The sequence below is a fragment of the Pygoscelis adeliae genome, unplaced genomic scaffold (genome assembly GCF_000699105.1).
Source record: "Pygoscelis adeliae isolate BGI_AS28 unplaced genomic scaffold, ASM69910v1 Scaffold22, whole genome shotgun sequence".
Taxonomy (NCBI): domain Eukaryota; kingdom Metazoa; phylum Chordata; class Aves; order Sphenisciformes; family Spheniscidae; genus Pygoscelis; species Pygoscelis adeliae.
Genome location: NW_008824350.1, coordinates 591737 through 619225, shown reverse-complemented (window position 1 = coordinate 619225; position 27489 = coordinate 591737). Strand labels below are relative to the sequence as shown.

General features: G+C 38.4%; 1 protein-coding gene across 1 annotated transcript in view; it reads right to left on the bottom strand.

Moving 5' to 3' along the window:
- The window catches only part of SIPA1L1 (signal-induced proliferation-associated 1 like 1), a 225618-nt gene that overhangs the window by 68893 nt on the left and 129236 nt on the right, over positions 1 to 27489 (bottom strand). The window contains exon 5 of the mRNA XM_009319181.1: positions 7136 to 8956. Coding sequence (XP_009317456.1) covers positions 7136 to 8633 — 1498 coding nt within the window. The 5' untranslated portion in view covers positions 8634 to 8956. The remainder of the gene's footprint in view (positions 1 to 7135; positions 8957 to 27489) is intronic.

Genomic DNA, 27489 nt, shown 5'->3' with positions numbered 1-27489 from the left:
CTCTACACTGGACAGTTGTTTTTCTCGATCTCCTATGCATCTCCTCAGTCCTCTCTTCTACTCACATTGTCCCCTCCTCTATTCACATTTACTACAGGGTCATTCATTCTTTACCTTCGACTTTATTCTCTTTCTCCTCCTCTACCCCACTTCTGTATTCATTCTGCAAGCTGGAGTATATACCCCAGTATCTGGCTACTTTTCCCTGTGGTACAGAGTTTCTTGCATCTCCACCTGATTTTCCACTACATCCTGAATTTCCTTGCATCCAACCATTTTCTCTTTCCTATAGCAGGAAAAGCAGTAGCAGAATTTAAGTGCACAAAGCTTAACATCCAATCTAAAAGGTAGTTAATTAGGAGTTTTATTGTAAAAACAAGGGCTACTTCACAACTAGAATTCAAGAATTTTATGCCAAACATGAATAGCATAGAAGACAGCTTTTTCCTCCATCCCACACAGAACCTCATTGAAAGCAACACTTCTCAAGCTTGACATTATTTCATTTAAACTGTCGAAAAATTATTTAATTAAAAGACATTCAGGAGACAACCAGCAACAGCCATAAGTTAGTTTATAAATCCATGCCAAAAAGAAATAGTTAATTGCTTGTACCTGGTCACTAAAACAGATTATACATACTTCTAAAAATAATTAAATATTTACCATATAATTGAAAAGGCACTTCCAGTGAAAGAACTTAAGTGAAAATACTCATTTTCCTGGCAGATATTTATGAGTTTCCCTTGCAAAGGAAATCCAAGCAAACGCACTTTATTTTGAGCAAGGAGGTTCTTTTGTGCTTTTATTCTATTTACCTTTGGATATCACGTTCAATTGATGTATTTTGTACTCCCAGACTAGAAGTAAAAATCCCAAACATATCGCTTCAGAATGAAACTCTGCATCAAGCGTTTTCCTCTAATCCTACCGCAGCATTTACAGCACTGGACAACTCTGCCCAGCAGTTCTCTGGAAACAAGAGGGCAGCATTTTTAGAGCTCAGTCCTGTAATATCTTCAGACTGTTGCTCATGACCAGACTGTTAACTGTAAATTTTCTGGAAGTCTAGCCACATACTTGAAAGGTACCAATTTGGGGACAGAATATGCAGCAATTTAAAGCATTAGACCAAAGAGTTTTTTTACTGGCTGCCAACAGTTAAAGGAAAGCTGACCAACAGCTCATTCATTATAAAACCAGCTCAGGAAACTATTTACTTCTCAGTCAAGTCTTTCATTCTAGGCCAGTAATTCAAATTTGTCCTAAATGGTAACGATGTTAGCAACTACTGCCTGATGATGACCAAAGCTAAATGGATGCTCTTGGTTCTCTCCATGAGAACCATAATTCCCAGGCACAACTGGGGGGACAGAGAGAATAGACTGCTCCTCCGGAGCGATATGTTCTCTTTACTAAGCAGCACTTAGACAAGCTGATGGAATCAACTTTTTCCATCCCTATGGTTTTATTATTGATAATAAATAAGTCTTTAATATCAAGCTATAGATAGGCTAATAAGCATGGCTTTCCTTGAAAAATACTGTATTCCTAATAATTAACCCGTTACTTAAATGTACAAACATTTATAAGACTTCATCCAGAATACATATGCAAAGCTTTTACCCATGCATGGGAAAGAAATTCAAGTCTCGATGATAAGTTATGGCCAGACATTCGGAATTTCTAAGTACAAAACAGAAAACATGATACCATGTAAGTCTGCGGTTTGCTTCTGTCTTAAACACTGTGCCCTGATCTCAACTTGAAAAGGTTCAGAGAAGGCCAACAAAAAGTGATTGAGGGGAATAATATGGTTGAGGTTTACAAAATAACACCTAGCAAGGAAAGGTGAGAAAACCAAACTTTTTCACCTAGCAGTGAGACTGTTTAATCTGATGATCCCAGTTTTCATTCTGGAAGCCAGTAGACAAAGCCATTAAAAACTGGCTCTTTAAGACCAGTGTAGTCAAGCTGCAGATCTCCTTGCTGCTGCAGGAGTACTGTGAATGCTAAAAGTTTATGTGGGGTAACAGACAACTGGATAAATGCCTGGAAGATAAGTCCAAAGACTACCAAATACAAATGATACTATCACCAGGTTAAGTCCATTATCTATACATCTCCAGAGGCTGGCAAAGTACACCCGAAAAGAATCACTATGCCTTTGCCTTATTCTTACCCTTCCTTCAGTATCTGTTACTGGTGTTTGCCAGAAGATAGGACTAGAAGTTTTGGATTGACCTAAGATGACTCTTCCCTTCTCTGGGAACTGTAATTTTATGTCCAGAAGCAGTGCGTTCAAGGGTTTTGCTTCTCTCTCTCTCTTTTTTTTTTTTTAAATAAACTGCAGCATTGCGGTCAACAGTATGAAATGAATTGCAGGGCGTAGAAAGTTATGTATTTAAATAAGAATCTCACTTTCTCACACAAAAAGACAACTTTTCTTACATTTCAGTAAGAAGGCCTGAACAACTTGTTCCTCCTTTCTGTCAAAAAATGTACTTTTTATCAAAGCTGAAGTTCATCAGCTGTCTTAACATGTATTTTCTTAGAAGATTAGTTGCAAGGTTTTATACTTATCACAACCATAGGACAAACAAAAATGGTAGAATGCTCTACAAGGAAAAAAATAGTCCAGAAAGTAGCCCTAAACCAATTGCCAGGTAGCTTCTTGAAATCTTCCCTTGCCTCTTCCCTGCCCTTACATTTGGTGCCACTGTGTAGAAAAGAAAAAACCCCCAAACAAATCCAACCCGTTTTCCTTCTGATTAATTCTAAAAGCACCATGTTTAGAGAAAAAAAATCTTTTATTTCAATAATCAGATTTTTAAAGTTTTGCCCAGTACCAGCAGACTTTGAAACATTTTTATTGTTATTAATGATCTCATTTGTGTGTGTATTTCAGCCAGCATTCTGGTTTCACTCCAGAGGGTCCAGATTACACAGTTGCCCTTGGACACAACAAGCAGCAAGAGCTGAAAGGACATATAAATTATGGCACTGAACTGAAGCCAGCCTTACTCTGTCCTTACTACTACATCTATATGAGCTGCAAACCCCTCCAATAAAGAGGCATCTTAAAAGAAGGGATTGTCAGATTAAGAAACAGAGATGCCAGAAGAGACCCTGTTACCTTTACTCAAACAGGTCAGAAATTGTCTTTTCAGGCATTGAAGTTAAGAAGAGAAGGGAAAACGTCATACAAAAAACTGACTGCCATGTAAAATTCAAACAACGAACAGCTTCCTTTAATAAGTTTTTCCCGTGTATAGTTATCTTTTTTGTTCCAAGCTTAATCTTATTTCAAGGTCAAATTTGTGCAACTTTCACAAATTTGTTCTTGTGCTGGCTTCCCCCCCCTCTTTTTTTAGCACTAGTATTACCACATCTCAGTGCTTATAAATGTCTAGACTTAAGACTTCTAATTACAAGTCCCCCTACCAAATACACCTTTTGAATACAGCTTTAAAGAGTCACCTTGCAAATACATCTTTTGCAATATAAGAGTAGCATTCATCTCGTGCAAGTATAAACATCTCCATGTGAGTTAGTTGTGTATGAGCCTTCTGTGAACTGAGGGAAGTAAGACTGCCATTCGTATCATCCTGCAAGGTTCATTTCTCTCCAGTGAGTACAAAGGGAATCTGCACAATTAGCTCAGATATAAAGTAGAGGAGCTGAATCCAACCTTGGGAACTACTGTTATAAAGTTCTTCTCCCAATATTTGTACCATTTTTCTAACCTCCACTAAACTGTTTCCACCAGTATTTTCACATTTAGAACTCTGGACACCAGGCCAGAATATTATTTATCACTAGTTTTACCACTGCTCTGTAAAGGGTCAAATAATACGTTGATGTCACCTCAGTATTTCCTTTGCATACAAATGCTCATCCATTTGCGTTCATCGATGAACTTACACAAGACTCATCCATAAATGTCACATGCAAATATTTTTACACTAACTAGATTAAGATATTTTAATTAATTTGGACCATGTTAGTAATACTCCAGCTCACTGATACCTCCCCCGTACACTGCTAAAATTTGAGATGCATCTATCTATCATCCAAGTAACAATACCTGCAAAGAATGAGCTATTACTTCCATATAATTAAAGATTTCAGTCCAGTCACCATCAGCATGTCACCAAATTACCTTGGAGAAATTAAAATGGACTATATCAATGCAATGGCTTTCATTCTTTTTCTTTTTTTCTAAGACACAAAAGATTAACAGTATGGGGTTTTTTTTTGTGACAAGACCTACTTTTCGTTAAATCATGCTGACTGGCACCGTTAATGATTTTTAACTGGCAGTTCTTTGTTGATATAGTCCCAAATTACCTGCTTTGTTATTTCAAGTTGGAATGAAAACAAGCTAAAGGATTACAGTTCTCCGGGTCATTGCTTTTTATTCTTTACAAGCTCTAGGATTACTTCAGTAGTTCTCCAATTCTGTGATATTTTCCTGGTTTGAGATCTTCAAAAGTTATCGTTGCTGAATCAGAATTCTTTGCTTCATACTTTTAAGACTATAAAATTACCCAAGGCCTGCTGACTTGACTAGCTGATCCCACTGAAACTGTCTTTCATCACTGTCTATTCCATTCGTAACATCCAACCTCCTCTTCAAACAAGGAAGTTTCTGCATCATTACTTGCTTCATGTTGTAATAACTTTCAGTTACAACTGACTTCCTTGATTTTTTTTTTCCTGTGTCCTGGTTTCAGCTGGGATAGAATTAATTTTTTTCCTAGTAGCTGGTACAGTGCTGTGTTTTGGATTTAGCATGAGAATAATGTTGATACTCTGTCAGCGAGGAGGTGCACAAGAAGCTGGGAGGGGGTACAGCCAGGACAGCTGACCCAAACTGGCCACAGGGACATTCCATACCATGTGACGTCATGCTCAGTACATAAACTGGGGGAAGCTGGCCAGGGGGGCCGCTGCTCGGGGACTGGCTGGGCATCGGTCGGGGGGGGGGAAGTGGTTGTATCAATTTTTTTTTTTCTTTTTCCTGTTTTTTTTCTCCTCTCTCTCGTTGTTTTACTTTCCATTACAATTTATTATTGTTATTATTATTCTATTATTTCAAGTATTAAAGTGTTCTTATCTCAACCCATGAGTTTTCTTGCTTTTGCTCTTCTGATTCTCTCCCCCATCCCACCGGGTGTGTGTGTGTGTGTGTGTGTGTGAGTCGCTGTGTGGTGCTTAGTTGCCGACTGGGGTTAAAGCACAACATTCTATTATGCTGCTTTAAGTTTTATCACTATCCCGTCTCTTTCAGATTAAGTCTAAAGTTTGCCTGGGGAAAGACAATACACTGGGTGGTCAACAAAATGTATTTGGTACTTGTAGAACTGTGGGGTTTGGGCACTTCTCTGACTGCAAGGAAAGCTGATTTGACTCACTAAAACTGGAAAGAAATAACCAAGCAATAAAAAGCAAATTTATTGTGATGACAAGATTTCTGCTTGGTTATAGTAAACCGAACTGGCTTATCAAGTTTCCAGAAAACAAGAGAACTGGTACAAGGAAAGGGGAGGAATAAAGTCTTCCTCTTTTAGTACTGAAATGCTGTTAAATCAGGTCAGCTGTACCATGAAACTGCACCTTTAGTTGCTGATTGCAAAACTCACCAGAGTGATAAGGAATCAAATTGTTCTGGAGGGAGATAGACAGGAAGGTAATCGCAGGCAAAGGTCTCTCTTCTCAGGCTCTCCCCTCCAAACATATCTCATCCTATATTGCACATCTGGCTTACTGTTCTCAGGAAACCAGTATTTTGCCTCACTCCTTTCTCTCCAAAGGATGTGGATCAGCACTCTCAAAAACCATGCACTCTCTCTCACCTCTCAGCCCTAGAAAGACTGCAGAAAGAGGAGACTATGGAAAGCGTGACAAGAGCCACACAACCAAGGGACCATGCAGGGAAAAAGAGGCGAGAGATGGACATATTTTGAGGCAAGGGAAAAATGGGAGAGCAGATTATTAGCTGTTACACACAGTTAACAAATTGAAGTTTTTTTGAACTGACCATCCACTTATTTTAACCAGGCACCCCTGTTGCTTTAATCTGCAGGAAACAAGCTCTTTTGAGCTGCTTTCACTAAAGAGGTGAAACCCAATCCTGATCATTGGTAGCTAAGGAACAAGCACACTTCAAGTCAGTCATTAGACCAATTCTATCCATCAGGAGATACCACAGCAAGGCACACAATCCTGCAGACAGAACTCTCTTAAACTTTAAAAGGACTTTGGTCTGCACTCCTTTTTGATCATTTTCAGAATCAGGAAGAACAGAGATCTGCATCTCATGGTGCCAGCAACATTTTGGTGAGGGGGGGTATCTTGGTAATGTTTGGGTTTTGCTTGTTTCTATAAGTCAAAAAGCTTTGATCCGATTTTTTTCCCCCTGCATACCTCCAGTGGAAATTATAATCCTTGGTTTCAGTAGAACCATGGGATAAGAGAATTGTACTCTGTTTTTTCAGATACATTGTTGTCATTGCAACATATATATACGTGTGTGTATATATATAGTTATGTATATAGTGATAGTTTCTTTCTGCGAATCTGACAAATTAGAATTTTCTTTCTAGAACGATGGCTATAATGAAAATAGTGAGTGAGGAAGAGATTATTATTGACAACCATCCATTTCAAAACGTGTTTTTTTTTTAATTTAAGATATTAAAATGTCCAAAGGTTATTGTAAATGCTAACTTTCCAAAGCTGCACATTCCACTAAATCCTCAGTACATCAAGTCTTGACGCAGAGGGAAGAAAGTTCTTGTATTTTAGAATTTTATTTTCTTTTTTAATCTTTCAAGTGCCAACCCCTGCCCACTCCCATGGATACCAAAGCCACATTTCAAGACATTATAATTTGTAGCCATTGCTGTTATGTGTATCAGTACTAAATTCATCAACACTTTTCCACTCCAACACTGTGAAAGACACTATTAGACATAGCATGTACTGATCAGTAAAATATACCATGTTTAAGCACTGATGATTAAAAAAGTATATAATTCTTGCAAATACTGTTATACATCAGCTGAATTTTGTATGTTGGTAAAACAAAAAAATCATTAATAAAATACAAGGAGAAATAAAATTTACCTACCTTTCTGATAGAAGAATTTTCGATAATAATATGCACCAAGGTCTACATGTTCAACGATGTATCTTTTCACTCTGTCTAGATGTAAAATCAGATTCTCCTTGGGAACTTCCAGAACCGCTACTCCGGCATTCGTGCAATGAGAACTCAGAGTTGACTCAAACGAGGCACTTTCACACCCACTGAAGGAACCTGAATTAGATTTGGAAAGGCTGATCTTCCTCTCCCCTTCCCCACCAATCTCATTACGAAAATAAGGACAACTCATCACAAGTTCATTGCTTTTATCATCCCCCTGGTCCATATTGAGATTTCCTTTTGAATTCAGGTCTTCAGTGCTGCCCATTGGAGAGTTGAAACTTGCAGAATGAGACAAGGGTCCAGAGACAAGCGATGCTACAGCAGCAGCAGATGCACCTGTGGTTGTGTTCCTTCTTTTAATAACATTATGCCTGTTGATTGCCGCTTCATTTAAATCAAATAAAATACTCTGTACATCATAATGAGCAAAACACTTTGGACAAGTCCAAGGCTTCATGCTATCTTCTGACCTGTTATCTTCAAGATCTGAAGACTTCCCAAGCTCCCCTTCACCTTTGGCATTGCGCAGCTTACGAAAAATGGATGAATCTCCTGTCTCTGATTTTGAGCGTCTCTTGAGTGGCTTCTCCCTTTCCTTAAAGAGTCTCAGGTTTTCCCTTTGAGTAATAGGTCCATCTATCACATCTAAAGAGAATCCTGAACCCTTGCTTCCACTGGCAATCAGGAGTTCACTGAGCTTAGTTGTGGCTGGGCTTCTCTGATCAGACTTTTCATCTTTATAGCCCTTCAATAAGTCAAAAAAACTTTCCCCTGAAGTTCCCTGCTTATCTATGGAAGATGTGCTGCCATACTCCCTGTGCAGAGATGGTCCAGATTTGAAAGTGGGTGAAATACATTCATCAAAACTATCCACATCAAGCTCACTTATGGTAATGTCGCTGTTGCTGCGTTGTCTTATTCTGCGAAGAGCTTTCCTTGGGGAACTAGGATAGCCATCAGGTGTAAGAAACCTGGAGTCTAGATTATCAGATTGTCTGGTCTTGTTTTTAAGTGTGCTCTGGATGCTCTTTAACATGACAGAATCACTAGCATTCAGGTTAACAGAGCTTCCCTGACTCCCAGGACTGCTTTTAGAAGACATGCTGTCAAGGCAACTTGATGTGTCAATATCTTGACTAGATCTGCTTGTTTCCTTGATGTTCTCCTTCCTTGGGGGCCAATCAGCAATCCTTGCCCTGACCCCCATCTTAGGGACTCCAGGGGTAGAGGTAACGTGATGGGAACTTTCATTGCGAGGAGGTCCAACTGGCGCCATGACTGCAGATCCTAAGCTGCCATTCTGTGACCTAAAGCGCCTCATATAAAAGTCATCCGAGTGGACTTTTGAGGTGCCATCTGTTCCGACTGATACCCCAGTGGCAACAGCCCGTTCGGTCTGGGACCGCTTCAAGCTGGTCATGATCTTTCAGTATGTTCAACCTTAGTAAGTTCCAAGAGAAAAAACAGTCATTTCTGCTTTTTAAATGCACAGTTCTCTTTCGGAGAATAGTCTCCAAAATATACAATGGTTGCATGAGATCTTAATCATGGACATTTAAGGACACGTTTAAATGCAGGATGTCTAGAAAATTCAGATATTCAGTAGGTTTTGATAAGCAATAATTTCCTCTAACTTTTCCATTTTAAGAAGTAGCCATGCTCCAATACATTCAAATTGTTTTAACATCACTTGCGCTCCAAAACGTCAGAGCTGTAACCCGATTGCTTATGCTTCTTTTAAGCCTAGAACAGAGAAAAAGGGAGATAAAGCATTAATCATTTCATATATAACTTCTTTTGTAACCGAAACTATCAAAGTTATTATTACACAGAATTAATATTTCTAATAAACACGCTTTTAAATTTCATTGATCATCATCTCAAAAATGCAGAGTCGTGTTATATGGTGGTGAAGAGTTTTCTAGATATTGGTTTGCCTTCTGAAAAAATACTTTCACATTTGGATTCCACACCTAAATACAATTTTTTCCTTATGAACTGATTAGCGATACATTTTTGTTGGGTTAGTGGACAGTTCTACAAAGCTCAAGCAGGGAACTAATTTCCTCAGCTGAAGGACACATACAGCATACATTTCCTGGAGAAGCTATAGAGGAGCCAAATCAGGACTCCAAATTTTGTTTGTAAGTGCTTTAAAGAATTTACCATTTATAAGTCATACATCCTTGGTTGCAATTAGGTATTAACAATGCCCAGTCAACTTTTCCATTAATCTAAATAACTATGATATGCTAACAAAAAAAAAGGAAGGAAGCTAATTAGCAAAAAGATTACAAAATGATAATAGAGAGAATGGCTGTCAATAACATTTATTCTGTGTTTTGCACAGCCTTATTTGCAGATTAGCTGGATAGTCCAGAAAGCATGTATTACCTCTGCCCAGATTTCACAACATAAAAGATGACTAAAGCTAAATAGAAACACATACTTTTAAATAACTTGATATGAAAAGTTCCATTCATTTTCACTGGCTAATGCCACAGCTCCTGTATAATCCAGCTTTACAAATTAAATGCTTTCCCATACCTCATCAGTACTGAAATGATTACAAAGCATTTAGTATACTACACTTTGAGGAGCTAAAAAAAAATTCCACAAATACATCCTTGCTGGTAGAAGACAAAAGCATGAGACTGTCAAGATAAAATCTTGCATTGCTGTGTACATCCTTTAACACAAAGAAGTTAATAATTTTCAAAGGCTGAACCAATTACACAAAATGTGGCCTTTAAATATTTGCCAAACATGTGTTTTTTTTTCTGAACCAGCACCGTGTTGACAATACAGTATTGTCTACGAATTAAGGCTTTCTGCTGCTTCCAGGGAAGCTAGTACTTTCTGCAGTCTCTTCTCAAAACTATGGGATACATTGCTCCACATTAATTAAATATCAATCCAGGGCACTTTCTGCCTCCAAAGGCGGCATATTCTAACTTCACTTGCCATAGACAGCACCTCTTTGAAACAGCTGCTATTTATATAAAGCTGAACACATAAGGAATACTTAAAATGCAAGCTGACTGCATCACACATAACAAGAATGGTGCAAGTGATCTAGGGTATGATTGTATTTGCACAGCCATTAAAAGCACAGTTACTTGCCTTGTAATTCTGCTACAATGAGGCTGCTGAAACAATAGTTTTTTCCTACCTATATAATTAAAATGACTTTAGAAAGGCAGTCTATCCATGCAGCTGTTGCAAAGCTACTGAATTTTCAGCTGTAACTTTTTACAAATTTCAAACACTCTCCAGTCTGAGAACTGATCAAGCTGGTGAAACAACTTCACGCACAGATCAGATCAAGGAAGGAAAAATTCAAACGCTGTGTGCCATCACATAACCTAATGTTCTGCCTATGCTTTTCAATCATGCCATAGCAAGTATCTTTTATGCAATAAGCTCTATGAAATGGGAACACTGCATAGCCCTTTCTAAAGAGCTATACGCGCTTGCTTTTATAGGCAGAATGGAAGGAAAATAGAATGAAAACTGATAAGGATTTAGGGCAGGAGTAAGACCAGGTAAAAGGGATAGTGAAGGAAGAGTCAAGCTGAGGGTGGAACACAAAACAGGCAGGACTAAAGTGTCCGCTATCACACACTCCTCTTCATAGCCTCCAATGAAACCCAAGATTTCTGCCCCTCACCATTCCTCTTCCACCATCAATACCTCTGAAAGCAAAGTATACATCTCCTCCCCCTCAAGTGCTGGTCCTTACAGAAACAGATAGCCTGCTAGTACAAGTTTCTCATTAACTTAAGGGCAGAAGTTTATGCAGCAGCTCTAAAAATTCCCAAGCTTGGTGTTAACCATATAAGCATCTAAATGCTACCAGTTCCCCCCACCTCCCAGATTTTTTTTCCCTTTAAAAATTTCAAGGACAACAATCCTAAATAATTAAGGAGAGATCTTTATATAAAAAATAAATGTCAAATAACATGAAAAAATATAACTAAGTGGTCTGTAGAACTTATTCTTGACCTGTCTATGTATGGTACAGTCATTAGTTACATGACCACACAGTACATTTTCCAAAGGAAATACTTTCCCTGTTCCTGACTCAGAATTAAGGATGTCTCACTTTGGGGACCAGCTGTTTCATGCTCTGCAGGTTTCTGCAACTGTTCTACCTCATTTGCTGTAGCAGCTGGAATACAGGCAATAAATGATTAAGGTAATAGTTAATATCATATTCTGAAGAACTGAACTCCACCCTTGCCTGTGTATCTTTATGTGAATTAAATCACTTAAGTCGAATTTTTTGGAGACAGTAACTATCTGTTTGTGGTTGCTTCCCTAGACCTTCCCGTCCCCGTGTCTAGTTTGAGACCTAACAGTCTGATCTAAAAGGTTCGATTAGCTCCAGTCAAAATAAAGTGAAAACATTACGTCTGATAACATTAAAAACTCCTAAAGCATAGGTCCTGAGTACACTGGTCATCAGATTTAATGGAAAAGGAACAGTAACAGCAATCTGTACTTTAACATTTTCTCATATTCATTACTTGCAAAACATGATGGCATCAAAGACAGGGTGAATCACACTTGATTTAAACGACCATCAGTTACCAATAACCAGACGATATTACGAACTGGAAAACCTGCAAAAAGTTAAATATTAAGTCACAGAATTGCTAACACAAAATATGTCATCTATTAAATTAGTTACAACTGCAAGATAGGCAGCATGGTACGTACTTCTAAAGACAAGAGCAGTAACTGTGAAGAGTAAATTCCTATTTCGTTACTATTTCAATATAGAAAAAATATAATTCAAGGTGGAGCTATGAATATCTATGTGAACAGAATACAGTGAGGACAAACTAGCATAACCAAGAAAACATATGCTTCTCCAATTCATCTGAACTTATTGAGGAGGCCAACAAAGTACTCAGATGAACGGCTACATATAAAAAGCTGTAAATTAAAACCTTACGCAAAAACTACAAAAAGAGATACATGAAAATTTAGTACTGATTATATCAATTAAAAACCAGTTAGGAGAACAAGCTTGGAAAACCAATGATCTGCTTATCAGATTGCATGCAACAACTAGTAAAGCAGTCCAAGGATCTGTTCAAAACGGCTCTCAAATCCTTAGGACAAAGTTTATTCATTGCTTTTTACCAGCACCAGAGAACTTTGTGTCTATTGTCAACTCAGGATGAGCTACAAACCTACCTATTTTCATTCTTTCCCTTTCTATTTATACCTCTTTCATCACTTTGCTCCCTCCTCCAAAACTGGGGTTCCAGCTGTAGGACAAAGGACCATTCTGATCAAACTTAAAAGGTCCTTGTAGATGAATCCCAAGATAGTGTTGCAGTCCTACGTCATTCTTAAAAGGCAGGTAAGTTAAGAGATCTTGATTTCTTATTCCTCGTGACTGAAGTTAGCTACCAGGAAAACGAAGATCTACCAATCAAGATTTCATCCAGAAGCCTTTGGATTACAAAGAAGCGAATAGAAGCAGTTGATTAAGAAGAAATGTCTCGCTCAAATCAGCTCAGGAGAGTAAAAAAAAAAAAAAAAACACCTCAACTACAGCACACTAATCAGTTTCTATCTTGGATTCAGGTAGCCAAATAAGATGATTCAACATCTACTTGTTCAGATGAATGGAAAACAGGAGATCAAGCCTGACGCATCAATTCAGAGACCTTCTATTACAGTTCTTCCTAGATTTAGTTTATGTGGGATCGTGCTCTTTTTCCTTATGAAGTAGTGACTTTACCCACAACGAAGTCTTACTTGAAGAGATTTAATAATTACTCTGTTATCTGCTGGGAACACGCTGAGACTTCAGACTGTAGGATCACAGATGTTAATGATCCTAATACTCTGATGTTGACAGAGATAGATTTGGGAGTACCAAATTATTTATGATTCATAATGTTCCAGAGGAAAGGCTTCATACTTCTCCATCAGCCCTCATTAAATATGGCCTTTTATAATTAAAAATTTGGGAATGAGGGAATTAGTTTTCAAATTCTAGAAAAGTCTCACTTTTGCCAAGCCTCCATACCACTCCCCCGGCCCCGGCCCCACCCCGAACAATAAAATATAATAGAGAATGGTAAGTGCAATATATTACCAGGGATATTTTAAAATACTGAAAACTGTAGGATAAGGAGCTCAGAATAACATTTTACAGCAAGTAGCTTTTAAAAACGTAAATGAAATAATCTCTATTCCACAGGGTTTACTGAAATTTAGCCAACTTAGGAAATGCAGTGCAACACACACGTTACTGGCAGCAACCCTTGTTAACTTTTACTGGGAAAAGAACTGGCATTGCCATAAAACCTGAAAACTAGCAGCTCCTCAAATCAGAAAAATAAATGAGAACAACAAAAAATATTTGATATGTGAAAGCTTATCTATTTGTGTCACAAATTCTGTCACAAATTCTTACCTGAACTATAACACAGATCAAATCCCGGGGAGGAATTTGATACATTTATCAGCCAATTAAGTCATTATATGTACAAAATAATGTCTAATTTCATAAAATGAATTCCTCAGAGGAAAACAAAATCAATTTAATCTTTAGAAATAGTTGGCTTTATGTGGTTACCTATTATTAACTTCATCCTTTTCTTCCCAGGATTACTTTCATCATTATAATTGAAGGAAAGTTAATAGGTTCATCTTTCAGAGGAAGTTTTTATCAACTGAAAGGCTATTTGAAGCATAGTGTTTGGTATTTTACTAGCTTATCCGTTTTATTTTTGTTGCACTTAAAGGAATCGCTTGTTTTGCGTTAACTGAATTTGTGACAATTGTATGTTCTGCATAGGATGAAAGACAGATTTCCCCTAACTTTGCCCCCCACCAATTTATGTTATCTACAAAATTTGCCACTGATCTACATGTCAGCAAGTCTGCATTTCTGCCTTTTTCTCTGAATGTTTCCTTGCTCCCTAACCCTCAGAAGAAAACCTTTGCTCTAAGGAAACTGAGTGCCATCTGTTGCCATATACACAACGATCACCTGCGCTGATCTGCTGAGATTTAATAGTGCTTTATTCTTAACTTCATTCTCTGCTGAAGTAGCTCACGCTAAAATACATGAACTTAGGCAAGGTTACATTGATTTTAAGATGTAATAGTAATTAATGTCAATTACTACCATCAGTTTCTGCACTCTTGCAGTATTTGCAAGTATCTTGCAGTGTGCCTTTCTATAGGCAAACACAAGCTTGGTCTGCCACATGGTGAAACAACTGGAGGGTGTGCGGTCACTAAAGAAGGGTGCCAAGGTTGAGCTCATGCGCTGTGGCACTCGGCAGAATTTGCTCCCTCAGGTTTCGAGCCCTGCTAACCACGGTCGTAAACTGTCAGTCGGCTCAGAGCACACCGAACCCGCTGGCCTCCCTGTGCATAAGACCATGAAGTCACACTCAATAATCATACTGGCTTGCAGTCAGTGGTAAAATGTTCATGACATAACAGGATGGTAAATGAAGCATAAGAAAAGCTATCAAATTGAGATAGATATAGGAACACAGGGGACAGTAACCTCCTACCTGTGCATTTCAGCACATTTTGCTCCATTACGGTCTCCCACTCATTATTCTCCATGTAAACACTACAATATCTCAAGCCAGAATTGTCCCCTCTGTTTTCACATCAATTCTGTAACCATTAATCAAGACAAGGATATCGCAATACTCAAGTGTACAAGTAACTGTTGCTGAAGCAAACCCTTTAAAACTCCTTTTAACTGAGACAGAGAGGGAGAGAGAGAAAAGGCACTGCACATGGTCATTCCCACTTCAACACTCATGTTCCATTTTGGTACCAGTGTCGCTCATTTAGTTAATTAAATGCAGAATCCCCTTCCTGGAAGCTAACTTACAGGATCTGAAAAAAAGACGCTGACAAGTCTTACTGTATGCTATACTGTATTCTATTCCTGGAATGAGATTGTTAACAGCAATAGTTTATTTTTGATAGCAGCGCTTGCTCTCTAGGAAGCAACTCTAAACCAGTGCCAAAACACAAGAGCAAAATATTCTAGCTCCCAGACACCATCTCTCTAGCAACTACAAAAGAGTTCCACTTACATCCCCCCCACCCCTTTCTTTTTTTAAAGAGGTGTTTCTCTTCCATGTTTCTTTTTCAATTTCTAGCTGTTGATATATTGCATCCCTGGGTAATAGTTCCAGAAACAAACAGACTGCTCTCTCTGGTGTGTAGACTCCTGTAAAAGTCACTTATTTGCAAAGTGCCCGAGTTAATCAATGACTAGCTTTTGATACTGCGAGACTCTGACCTATGAATAGTCGCAGACCAAAATCAAACACAGAAAAAACAGACCAAGAAGCAAACCCCAAAGGAAATGGGCTGATACTTGCTGGTATGGATGGAGTTCAGCCTAATTGCCGTACATTACAGTAAGCACCACGGACGCGCTTTCCTGAGGTTTGCATCCTTGCTCATAATTCCATAGCAGAAAGGCTCGTACGCCGCCCTCCTCCTCCAGCCCGGCCACAAGTTTGTTTCCGGCGTAACTTTGGTACCAATACAAAGATAGAGCTCAGCCTGTGGTCTCTGTGCTGCACCACCAGCTACGTTCCTGCCGGCCACACTTGGCACGCTAGTGCCAGCAGTCATCACATGTCTCACGACATCCCGCAAGCAGACTTGAGTGAGAGACCTCAGTTTGGCAGAGGGGGAAAGAGGGTGTTTAACCTAGTACCTCTAAACTTCCAGTTGCTTCTAAGTAGTTTGGAATGCAACTCAAAGCTAATTTTTTTTAGCTTTTTAGCTTTACCCATCATTTTGATAGTGTTTAAAATATTTTTCCCAACACCGTTTTATTCCTTTGTTCTATCACTGCAGTTGCTTCTCCCAAAACTCATGATTTGGCAAAAGAATTGCAAGGAGCTGTTCTGCTGTCTTCATGAAAGTCATCCAGCTCCCAAACCTCCACAGAGTACTGTTTCTCCATAGGCCGATTGATCACACAGTCATGTGTTTAAGGGAGAAACAAAAGCAGCTTTTCAGAAGTGAAAGTTAAATTTTACCTAAAATTAATAGGCTTTATTCCCAGCAACCCCCATATTAACCATCTAGACAGCATTCCATATTCACACACATTCCTCAACATGCTCCTGCAACTATTACTCCTGCTACTATTACTCCTACTTTAAAGGTACTGCTGCAGTACTGGAGAGGAGAATTAGGAGCAGGGAGATTATTACCAGATGCCCACATGAGGTGTTCCCAATTCTGCACCACCATCACTCCTTCACCTGTGCCTCAGGCCTCCTCAGCAGCCAGTCACATGCTATCTTTTCCCGCTAAGCCCCGCTGCTGGCACTCTCAGCTATTGCCCACTACAATCCTTCCTTCTCAACTCAGGGACGTTTCGGCTACACAGCAGGCCGCCCCAGCAGGGTAGAACAGACACCATTGATTTGAATTTCAGACCTCACCTCCCTCCCTCAACAAAAGCCACTCAAAAGACAGCTGAACATCTCATCAAGCAAATGGTCATTTTTTCAAGCTTCCAAATAACTAATAGCTGTTCAATTAATTCACTTCCTTATCTACTGGCCTGAAAACACAAAGCAGATTATTACTCGAGTCTGTTACAGTTCCTGCATATTAGAAAGAACAACAGAAAGCAATTGGAAGTTATACAGATAAAATCAAGCACTATGTTTTTAAAGTGAAAAACAAGTTTAGACTACTGTTGAAACACAATATTTTGAAAGCATATAGCTAAAAAGAGGGGTTCCCCCCACCATGTAACCCATTTAAAATGTCCATCGGTCTATCTAAATGGTATTCTTTTGTGATAGCATACACAAAGTTAGTTTCCCCTAAAAAAAGGTATTTTGCTTTTGTGTGTAGGTATATATACCATGTATATGTTTATACACATATATCTACATATATTTACACACAAGATATTAATGCTATCTCTCAAAACCAAGTTTGAGTATACCACAGACAAAAGTACGTAAATATAACATAAGCAAACATAATTAATCCTAATGTCATTTAAACAATTGTTCCCGCAACTACTAATGGTTTACGCACTTAATGAATCTGTATTCACTATCATAGAATCATAGAATAGTTTGGGTTGGAAGGGACCTCTAAAGGCCATCTAGTCCAGCCCCCCTGCCGTGGGCAGGGACATCTTTGAGTAGATCAGGTTGCTCAGAGCCCCGTCCAACCTGACCTTGAATGTTTCCAGGATGGGGCATCCACCACCTCTCTGGGCAACCTGTGCCAGGGTTTCACCACCCTCAGCGTAAAAAATTTCTTCCTTATATCTAGTCTAAATCAACCCCCCTTTAGTTTAAAGCCATTCCCCCTTGTCCTGTCACAACAGGCCCTGCTCAAAATTTTGCCGCCATCTTTTTTATAAGCCCCCTTTAAGTACTGATAGGCTATGAAGAAAAGCAAACAAATTTAAACATAACGCCACCAAATTTTCATCATAAGTTTCTACAGGAAATTTTGAATTACAGAACCTAATAACCTGGGATAGGCTCCACAGTAGAAATGTATTAGGTATTCAGATTATTCAAACTTTGGTCAAGTAAAGACAGCATAGAAATACAGATACCGAAAACCATAGCCCAGACTATAAAGTCATACAAAGGCTACAGAGAATAAGAGAGAGATCTTTTTAATAGTTCACATGTCCGAACAGATAGGGAAGTATGTAATCCTCAAATAATCCTTGCAAGAAGTACAGCAGCTTCTGCTTCAAGAGACTCCCACGTACAGTCAAGTGTGCAACACCGAGAAAGGAAGTAAATTAAAAACCTTAAAGGAAGATACATACTTGTGAGCAAAAACTTGGACAATATTTTGGAAGTTTTTTTTTTTTTTTTAATGATTGTGGACAGCTGGAACATTCAAATTGAAATGCACTCAGCTGAACCCTCCACAGCCTTCCACTATAAATCCTTTTGGAAAAAACCCTGAAAACTCAGTAATATTCTTTTCAACAATATGCCAATTTACTTTTTTTAAATGACAAGTTTTGTATTACTGTAGTTTTAAGCCCTCAAAAGAATACTGGTATATCAGTGTAAAGAACTTGGTTTAAAAGTGTAGAATAAAAAAAATCAAAAGAAATAAAACCCCCTTAATAATAAAGTAGGTTAAAATAAAGGGTTTGAAGAAAAAAGTTATAACTGTGTTCTTATTTAGATACTGATCTTACAAGATAAAACCAAAAATTAGTAAGCGACGGATTTTATATGAAAGCAAGAATAACTTCCAGCAACTCCTCACTTTCTCATGTTTTCCATTCTTTTAATTTTTCCCTTAGACCATCAGCTTCATATTCTGCCTGCGATCATTTAACTCTCATGCATGCAATCCCATTTACAAGCCAGACTCTGGTGTCCTTTCACTGGACCACTGAGACAGGCTTCAAAATTAGTTATGTATTAATTTGCAAAGGATTCTAAATCACTACCACTAGCAAACGTCTAGACCAGTATTTTACTGATGTTGATGGATTACTGTATGCTGAATTGCTCCAATGTACTCCACCCCAAAGTGGGAAACTGAACATTGGGCACAAACTTCTTTCTGGAACAATGTTTTGTGTTTTCTGAAGCCTACTTTATGCACACATGCAAATAAAAGCTATAACCAGATGAAATAACATTTTTCTTCAAACAATTAAATTGTTCACGTAAAAGGCACGGTAACTGATTCAGTAAGTCACTACATATTCTTTTGTGCAGAGCTTACAGCAAGCCATCTCAGTCCTCTGATATAATGGATATTCTTAAACTAAAAAGGTTGCGATCTTTGTCCAAGGAATACATTTATTTACTATGTTTGGTTCCATTCATAGCTAAGCATGGGGATCATCCCACAGACCAAAAAGGAAAACCATCTTAGGTTACCATTTGGCACACATGCTGTGTATATCTAAACCTATGAGGCACCATAAATCCAGCAGGAAAAAAAGCTTTTAGGCTTCTAACTCTTACATAACATAACCAGCCATGAAATCAGAGATCCCTGGGGATAATTCACTTTGCTGTTTTTGAGAAAACATATATAAAGAGCTTTTTGTCCTTTGACAGCCACATGTATTACACATTTATTTTCCAAAATACCATCTTTATGGCTATAAAGGAATAAAAAGCTCAACCTCCATATAGGACTCTATATAGCTTTTCTTGTTAATTTTCCTGTAGATACTTCCAACGTCCTTTAAAATTAAGACTAAAAGAAACACTGTTTTAAGCAAGCATTCACCGATTTTTGGGGTATGAAAACGTATCAGAAAAATATGGATGGGATCTGTAAACAACCAAAATGAATTTCTGAGCGCTAGGCATCTGGTGATGAGTGTGTTACCTCTGTTAATGATATCGCCATAAAAACTGAAAGGGATGCCTGAAGCTTTCCATGTGAAATGCAAGAGACTGATGGATAAACCAGTAAACAGCTCTAAAAACCTAGCAGGGAACAGAGTACAACTACACAAGCCTCGTACTTTGCTAAATGAACGAATATTCCAATGACACTCTCCTTTTGCATACGGGAATGTACACAAGAACACAAGACAAAAACCAGACTGGTTGTACATAAATTATTATTCTTCATCTAAAATATTTCAAGTCCTAATAAGGTAATAAGGGTGAATACAGCAATGTGGAAAGAGAAAAAAAAATTACCTGCCAAAATAACTCTGTTACTCAGCAGAAATCTGCATGCTGCACAATCGCAACATTTATGGTTTAGAAAATAATAAAGCTAGATATAAATATTTTGGTTGATTCATTTCTTGTGAGCACTGCGCTATGAGTGGGTGTTCAGGTTGGATTTCAGAGGACTTAAATAGAGGAAGAGCTCTTTACATGCAGAAAACTGAGAAAGGGTTTTTCGTTATTTAGAAATTCTCTCTTGTGTAGATATCTCAGCAGTGACCAACAGGTAGATGACACCCTTTGGTTTGATGACATATGTGTGTTATGTTCTATAGTTCTAACATGCACTATATAATAAAAGCAATTGAAAACATGCAAATAGGCAGTACTTAAATTTTAAAGATGGCTATACAGGTCACCAGCTGAAGGCACAGAGTTATCTCCAGTAGCTACAAAGGGAAAATAATACCTAGCTGGCCATATACATCAACTCTTAAGGAGCGATTGTGAAAATTTTTGCACAACCCATTGTGTAAAGCAACCTACACCAAACTGCAATACCAGGGAGAAGCAACATAAGCAATTCTGGTCACGAATCCAGACAGTCAAGCTGGCAAAGCAGGATACAAACTGAAAAGAGCAAGCAAGGTGGCACTGACACCTAAAAAATACACTTTGCAATTTAAATAAGAATCAGTCTATTACAAGCACACATATGCCAGCAGTACTGGCACTTCATCCAGACATCTTTAAACATGAGGCAAATTTAGGTGGATGGTTGGATGTTGCTAGTTATCTCAAAGCATAAGTAAACTTGTGTGTGTCTGACCTGCCCACCTGTCCATGCAGGTACACCTCAGGTTTAACAGCACTATAGATGTCTTTTACCAACTGCCTTCCAGGCCAAGACCAGTGAATTTATTCTTTAGAAGATTTATTATCTTTTCGGTAAGTTGGGCTACAATATCTGGCAGAAACAAGAAAAATAAGCCTACACCTTTTAACTGAATCCCAAACGTAGCCCACCGTGTCTACTTGAGGCTTTCACATTAAAAACTAAGGAAGTACGATGCAAAAGCCTTTTTGCCTTACGTGATTTTTTTCTTTCTGGCCATGGTCAGTAAAAGGAAATATCTACATCTGTTCTTGGTTTACATGCATGCAAAACATTTTATAAAATGAAAACAGGTTTGAAATAATTTAGATTCCAATACTAAACCTTCAAAAGCAAATTACCTACAGAAAGTACATGTGTGGGTGTATTCCTGTTTCACTGCATTAACAGCCTTAATCAGCCTTGCATACTATTTCTGATTATGGTTCATTATATAAAATCACACTGGTAACAGTTCAGCAAGAACGTTTCTTAACCCTTTCTGAAAAAGAGAAATACCATTCTTGCACCAGTTTTCACCCTTGAGGTGTGCACATGAGGGTGACTTTCCCCAGCCATGCACGTCTTCGTAAAAGCCTTAACAGCCAACCTTAAACCACAGGAATCGGCTTGAACTATCCATCAATATAAAGGCTGTGGCTCATCCCTATGCCGAGTATGGTGACACCTGCAGAATCCTCCTCAGCTCCGCTTGCCACCGCAACCCTCAGGTCCTTGCAGAGCCTCTACAGAAAGAAGACTTTGAAGGCTAATGCACCTCCCTGCTCACACAGAGTTGAAATGATTCCCACAGCACCAGCTGGGGCCACTTCTCCTGCTCACAATCTGAAGGCCCTGCTAGGATTTCTCAGGAGTTTTTAGTAACACAAACAGTACTTTGAAGCCAAATGTGCCTTCTTCAATTCACAGGGCTGCCTTTTCTTAAGCGTGCACACTTTCTTTTTTGATTTTTATATACTCTTCTATTACTTTGAAATGGGAATTTTATCAATGTCACGTATTATCTGTTAGGCAGATCAATATCTGAAAACTACCTGAAAATGTCAGCAATTGTGAAGCATCACAAGTAATTTCTTGGTAGGGTTTCTGATCAGAAAGGGATTGTACCTGTGTTCCACAATCTCCTTGTTACACTTCAAGATAAATTAGGTCTTGCTTTCACCCTGTAAAGACTAAATGATTTTATACCTCCTTCCATTAAGGAAATTTTGCTTGAAGATACCATCACTGTTGAAAGCAACTCATCTTTCTAAACTGGAACATGGAGTTTTTCTGGGGACAACCTTTAAGAAAAATGCTTGTCTTTTATGCCAATTTCCGTAGCTGATTCAGTAAACCAGTGTGATGCTAAGTCTTCGTCATAAAGCAAAATTTCCCCTTGGTCACGACAGCAGCAGTGTAGGGTCTATTTTGACAAGAACCTTCAGCAAAACCTACCCCCAAAATGGGGAGTTTGAACACAGGCAAACGTAGTAATGTCACACTTAAATCGGTGCTTTGCAAGTGCAGAGACAGCGACAACACCAGCAGACTTCTAAAATTCAGATTCTACATATTTTTAAGAACTCTGTTGTGTTACCATTATTTCACTAGTAAGCCACAGGGTGTCAAGCCACAGCCTTTGAATCTAAGCAGAAACATGAGAGGTGTCTTTCACGAGATGAGACTGAAAAAAAGCCCTTTGCTGCCAGCAGGGGCAATTTCTGAATTTCCACAGGCCTGTTGAGAAGGGGGATTTCCAACAGACAACGAACCCAAGCAGATGGGGAAACCAGAGCTCCCAAAACATAACTTATCCTTTCACAGAAGGAAATCCTCTTCAATACCTACATATGTTTAAGTCTCTAGGATTTTACACAAAGATGCCAGCGTAACTAAGCTGACTTATGTGCACGTATGTGTTTGGGGGAGGCTGGGGTGGGGGGGTGATAAATAAATAAATAAAGCAGACCCCGTCAGCTCCATTTGGGTTGTAACCCTCACTAAACATCCTCTAATCCTCAAGCCTACCATGAGCACAGCAATGAGATTACAGCAGACAAACCTATTTGGAGTAGGTCACACGCAGCAAAAAGCTGTTACACCTAAACCCATTGTATGGCTAGTTCTACAATACTTTTTTTTTTTTTTTTTTTTTACTTTGTCCTTCATCCTAACCATGCAGTCATCATTCACCAAATTCACTGAGCCAAAAAATTGTTTTTTGATTAGTGAGAGATGGCTCAAAATAAAAACACGGTTTTAAAACTGCTTGGTAAGCATGGATTCCTAAGATCACAGAAGTGCTTCAAAATACTAACTTTTATAATGAAAATATTTTTCTTCAAAGTAAAGCTTTTAGATAAATTTCTGCTCACCTGTTCTTTAATACAAACTTGCCAGAGGTTCCACTAAGGATGACTGATCATTCCAGTTGCAAATTTCAAACATATAAACTGTGAGGAATGAATAAACTCTCTCTGAAATGAAACACATGAAATTTCTGATACTCTTGAGTAGTTCATTACCTCAGAAGAGGGAGTAGAGTAAAGCTGAATCTTTTTTTTCCTTAATACAATGAAAAAAATACAATTGCTGGAAGGCAGAAATTCTGCAGTGGAGCAAACCAAATTTTTGAGTCTTTAGACTTCTTCACATACATAATTAAGTGTCTGTTCTTTGTAAACTGTTGCTGTAAAAATATCACCGGAAAATTTCTGCAGCCAGACACATGTTTCCAGTTCATTTTAATCTTTATTAAAGATGCAACAACTGCTGAGGGCCAACTCACCCTACTGTATTCAGTTCATAGGCCAACAGTTGAAAGTCATCCTTTCTTACAGGCTAACAGGAATGACAAGTAGTTTAAGAAGAATTCATAGTCCTGAGACAATTTGACTGTTTACATATAGTTCATACTCCTTTATACCACAAAGATAAGATTCATCAAGAAAGCAACTGAAAATATTACCGCTTCAGAATGTAATATAACATAGGGGAAGATTTCTCACAAGAGATTCAAATTGCCCAGGATGTTCTTGACCAGTCAAAAATTGTTGCAAGTCTCCTATGTGATCATTAAGCTAAACATAAGAAAAATAAATACAATAATTCATTTCACCAAAATTAGTAGATCAAAACAGAATGATGTAATGAGGAGAGAAGTCCTGCCTTGCAGATCTATTACAATTCTTTCAAGGAATCATCCGGTATGAGACACATCAGTTTCATATGTGACTGATTTCCTAAATTCTCTAATAAGATAACTTGCTAAAGACTGTGAAAGAAAAAAGGACCATTAGAAGATGAAAGGGGAAGTCCTCGTGAATGACTAATCGAATAAGGACAGGATATAAGGGAAAGGACTTTCACATGATCACTTCCACAGAAGAGAGAGGTTACCAACACTGGGGAATGTGCAGTTCAAAACTGTTGTGTATCATCTGAAAAAAGACAGCAAGACACCGAAGTCCGCTGATGATGTACGGTTATTTGAGCTGGTAACAAAAGATTCAACAGTGAAGAGATTCAACGACAGCTGGAATGCAAAGAGTTGCAGAGGTATCTCTTGATAATGACTGAATTGCATATATCACTTACTGCTTCTTCAATGTTGATAAATACACAGAAGAGAAAGAGACATTCCCTAACTATATATATGGAATGTAAGTCCTAATCAACTTTTTGTGACTGAAGAAAACATTTGCAGATATTGCAGACAGATCTCTGAAAACCTTAGTTCAATGCTCCTGGGCACCAAAAAGCAAAGAGAACCTTAGAAATTCTGAAAGGAAAACCTCCCCCCCCGCCCCTCCTTATGTGCTACGAAGTCACGGTGTGTCTACTGAAATATTACAGGCAGTTCTGTTACCCTAGAAACAGAAAATTTCTACAAAGCAACCAACAAGTACGCATAATTCAACTATGAAATCTCATAACCATGACTTATGGATGCCAAAACTTAGAGAACTGAAAAAGCGGTCAGATAAATTCACATAAGAAAAATCTCATCAAGGGCTTCAAGGGCAAATATTTCAACATGCAGCTGAGGAAGTTCTTCAGTCAGACTTCTAGAAACTAGGAAAACATACCACAAGATGTATAACTATTTGCTTGCTCCCACCTTTCTCTTCCATACAAAAAGGTAGAGCAGTTATCTGATTCAGAGCAGCTATTTTTATGTTCTTACCTAGGATTTATTAAACTATTAAGTTTTATTAATATGAGAAACTAGCTTAAAGGAATAGATGCTATTTATATTACCGTCTCATATGAAAAGCCCTTAAAGACTTTTACACTTGCATTGGCTATAAGTTTGAATTAAAAATTTGGCTATTACTTCTGTCTTGCAAATTTATCTCCCAAAATCAACATGCTACTCTACTGAAATGGCTTTAAAAAAAGGGTTATTAGGTCAGAGCAGCCAATAAACTGAGGAAGGAAAAAAACAAACAAAACCCAAGGTAAGGAGGGTATTAGGAAAGGATGCCAACAGCAGGTTTGGGGATGTATAGACTAATGCAGCTTCTGGAAACTAAATTACTTTCAGAACTAAGTTGACTTCAAAATACTCATTTAAGACCTATTGCTCAGATGTTACTTATTCACAGGACTGACTGTCAAATTACAAAAAATAAGCATTTTCATGTTTTGGCAGTTTGCAAACGTATGCAATCCCAGTAAGAGGACTATATCTAACAGGGTATTTTGAAAGCTAGTTTGAGGACTTTTCCTATATCATAGAATCATAGAATCATTAAGGTTGGAAGAGACCTCCAAGATCATCGAGTCCAACCGTCAACCCAACAACACCATGCCCACTAAACCATGTCCCTAAGCGCCTCATCTACACGTCTTTTAAATACTTCCAGGGATGGTGACTCAATCACTTCCCTGGGCAGCCTGTTCCAAAGTTGAGCATCTAAGTCAGGTCTTCTCTGAATTGCCCCCTATAGGAGACTTTGGCTCTCTCCTCACTGATTATAGACAAAGTCTACAAAACCACACTCGCTAGGCTAACATTAGCTAGTGTGAGTGGCACCCTCCACCCACAGCTCCCAAACAGAAGACCTTTTTGCAAAGCCATGTGAGGTACTGGGAAGATGTAAGTCAAAAACAAAGGAGTGGAAAGGCACAAGATTATTTTAACAGTCTGAGAGGATCTGGATAATATGAAAATAAACAGAGAACAAAAAGGATGTGCCTGCAGAAGACAAACATCATAGGTTTTTTTTCTTAATGTTATTTATCCCATCCATTCATCACAGCTAATAGTGAAGCTACTACAAAGCTTCCTTTCTAAAAGGATTTCACCTTGATTTCAAGGTGAAAAGTACATTATATACCAAGCTACATCATCAACAGTACCTGTCTAATTAAAAAAATCTGCATACACTAGATGTTACAGAGCTCTGCACTGCTACTATGCCACAGTACTGTATAACTGGTTGTTTTTTAAAAAAATCAGTCTGTGACGTTGACATATTATAAATGAACTGTGCAAACAGTGCACTGGGAACAGACTGATATTGCCATTTTTCAAACCACACTGTTTTAGAATTGATATCATAACTTCCCACTCTTCCAAAGTCATTGCATCAACCCCCACTAACTCTATTTTACTTAACTTCAAGGAGAAAAGTCCTCAGTTTCAAGTATGGAACGACAAAATATTTTAGTCATAAGTATATGTGGAATGTGAACAAAGGAAGACAGTGCAGTGAGAGGAAAAAAAGCAGAAGATAAGCTGGATACAAGTCACATGGAAAGAAAAAGGGATGCTGCATTAGTGCTAATACATGTGAAAATAAAGTCAATGGATCTCCTTCCACTACTCCTGCAAATGATCACTGAGAGATTACAGCATCTGGGAATCATTGAAGAACATCCTCTGGAATATATGTAATAATCTCAGTTACCAAAGAGAACCTTAGAAATTCTGAAAGGAAAACCTCCCCCCCCGCCCCTCCTTATGTGCTACGAAGTCACGGTGTGTCTACTGAAATATTACAGGCAGTTCTGTTACCCTAGAAACAGAAAATTTCTACAAAGCAACCAACAAGTACGCATAATTCAACTATGAAATCTCATAACCATGACTTATGGATGCCAAAACTTAGAGAACTGAAAAAGCGGTCAGATAAATTCACATAAGAAAAATCTCATCAAGGGCTTCAAGGGCAAATATTTCAACATGCAGCTGAGGAAGTTCTTCAGTCAGACTTCTAGAAACTAGGAAAACATACCACAAGATGTATAACTATTTGCTTGCTCCCACCTTTCTCTTCCATACAAAAAGGTAGAGCAGTTATCTGATTCAGAGCAGCTATTTTTATGTTCTTACCTAGGATTTATTAAACTATTAAGTTTTATTAATATGAGAAACTAGCTTAAAGGAATAGATGCTATTTATATTACCGTCTCATATGAAAAGCCCTTAAAGACTTTTACACTTGCATTGGCTACAAGTTTGAATTAAAAATTTGGCTATTTGCAGAGCCTTCCTACCCTCGAGCAGATCAACACTGCCGCCCAACTTGGTGTCGTCTGCAAACTTACTGAGGGTGCACTCGATCCCCTCATCCAGATCATTGATAAAGATATTAAACAGAACTGGCCCCAATACTGAGCCCTGGGGAACACCGCTCGTGACCGGCCGCCAACTGGATTGAACTCCATTTACCACAACTCTCTGGGCCCGGCCATCCAGCCAGTTTTTGACCCAGCGCAGAGCA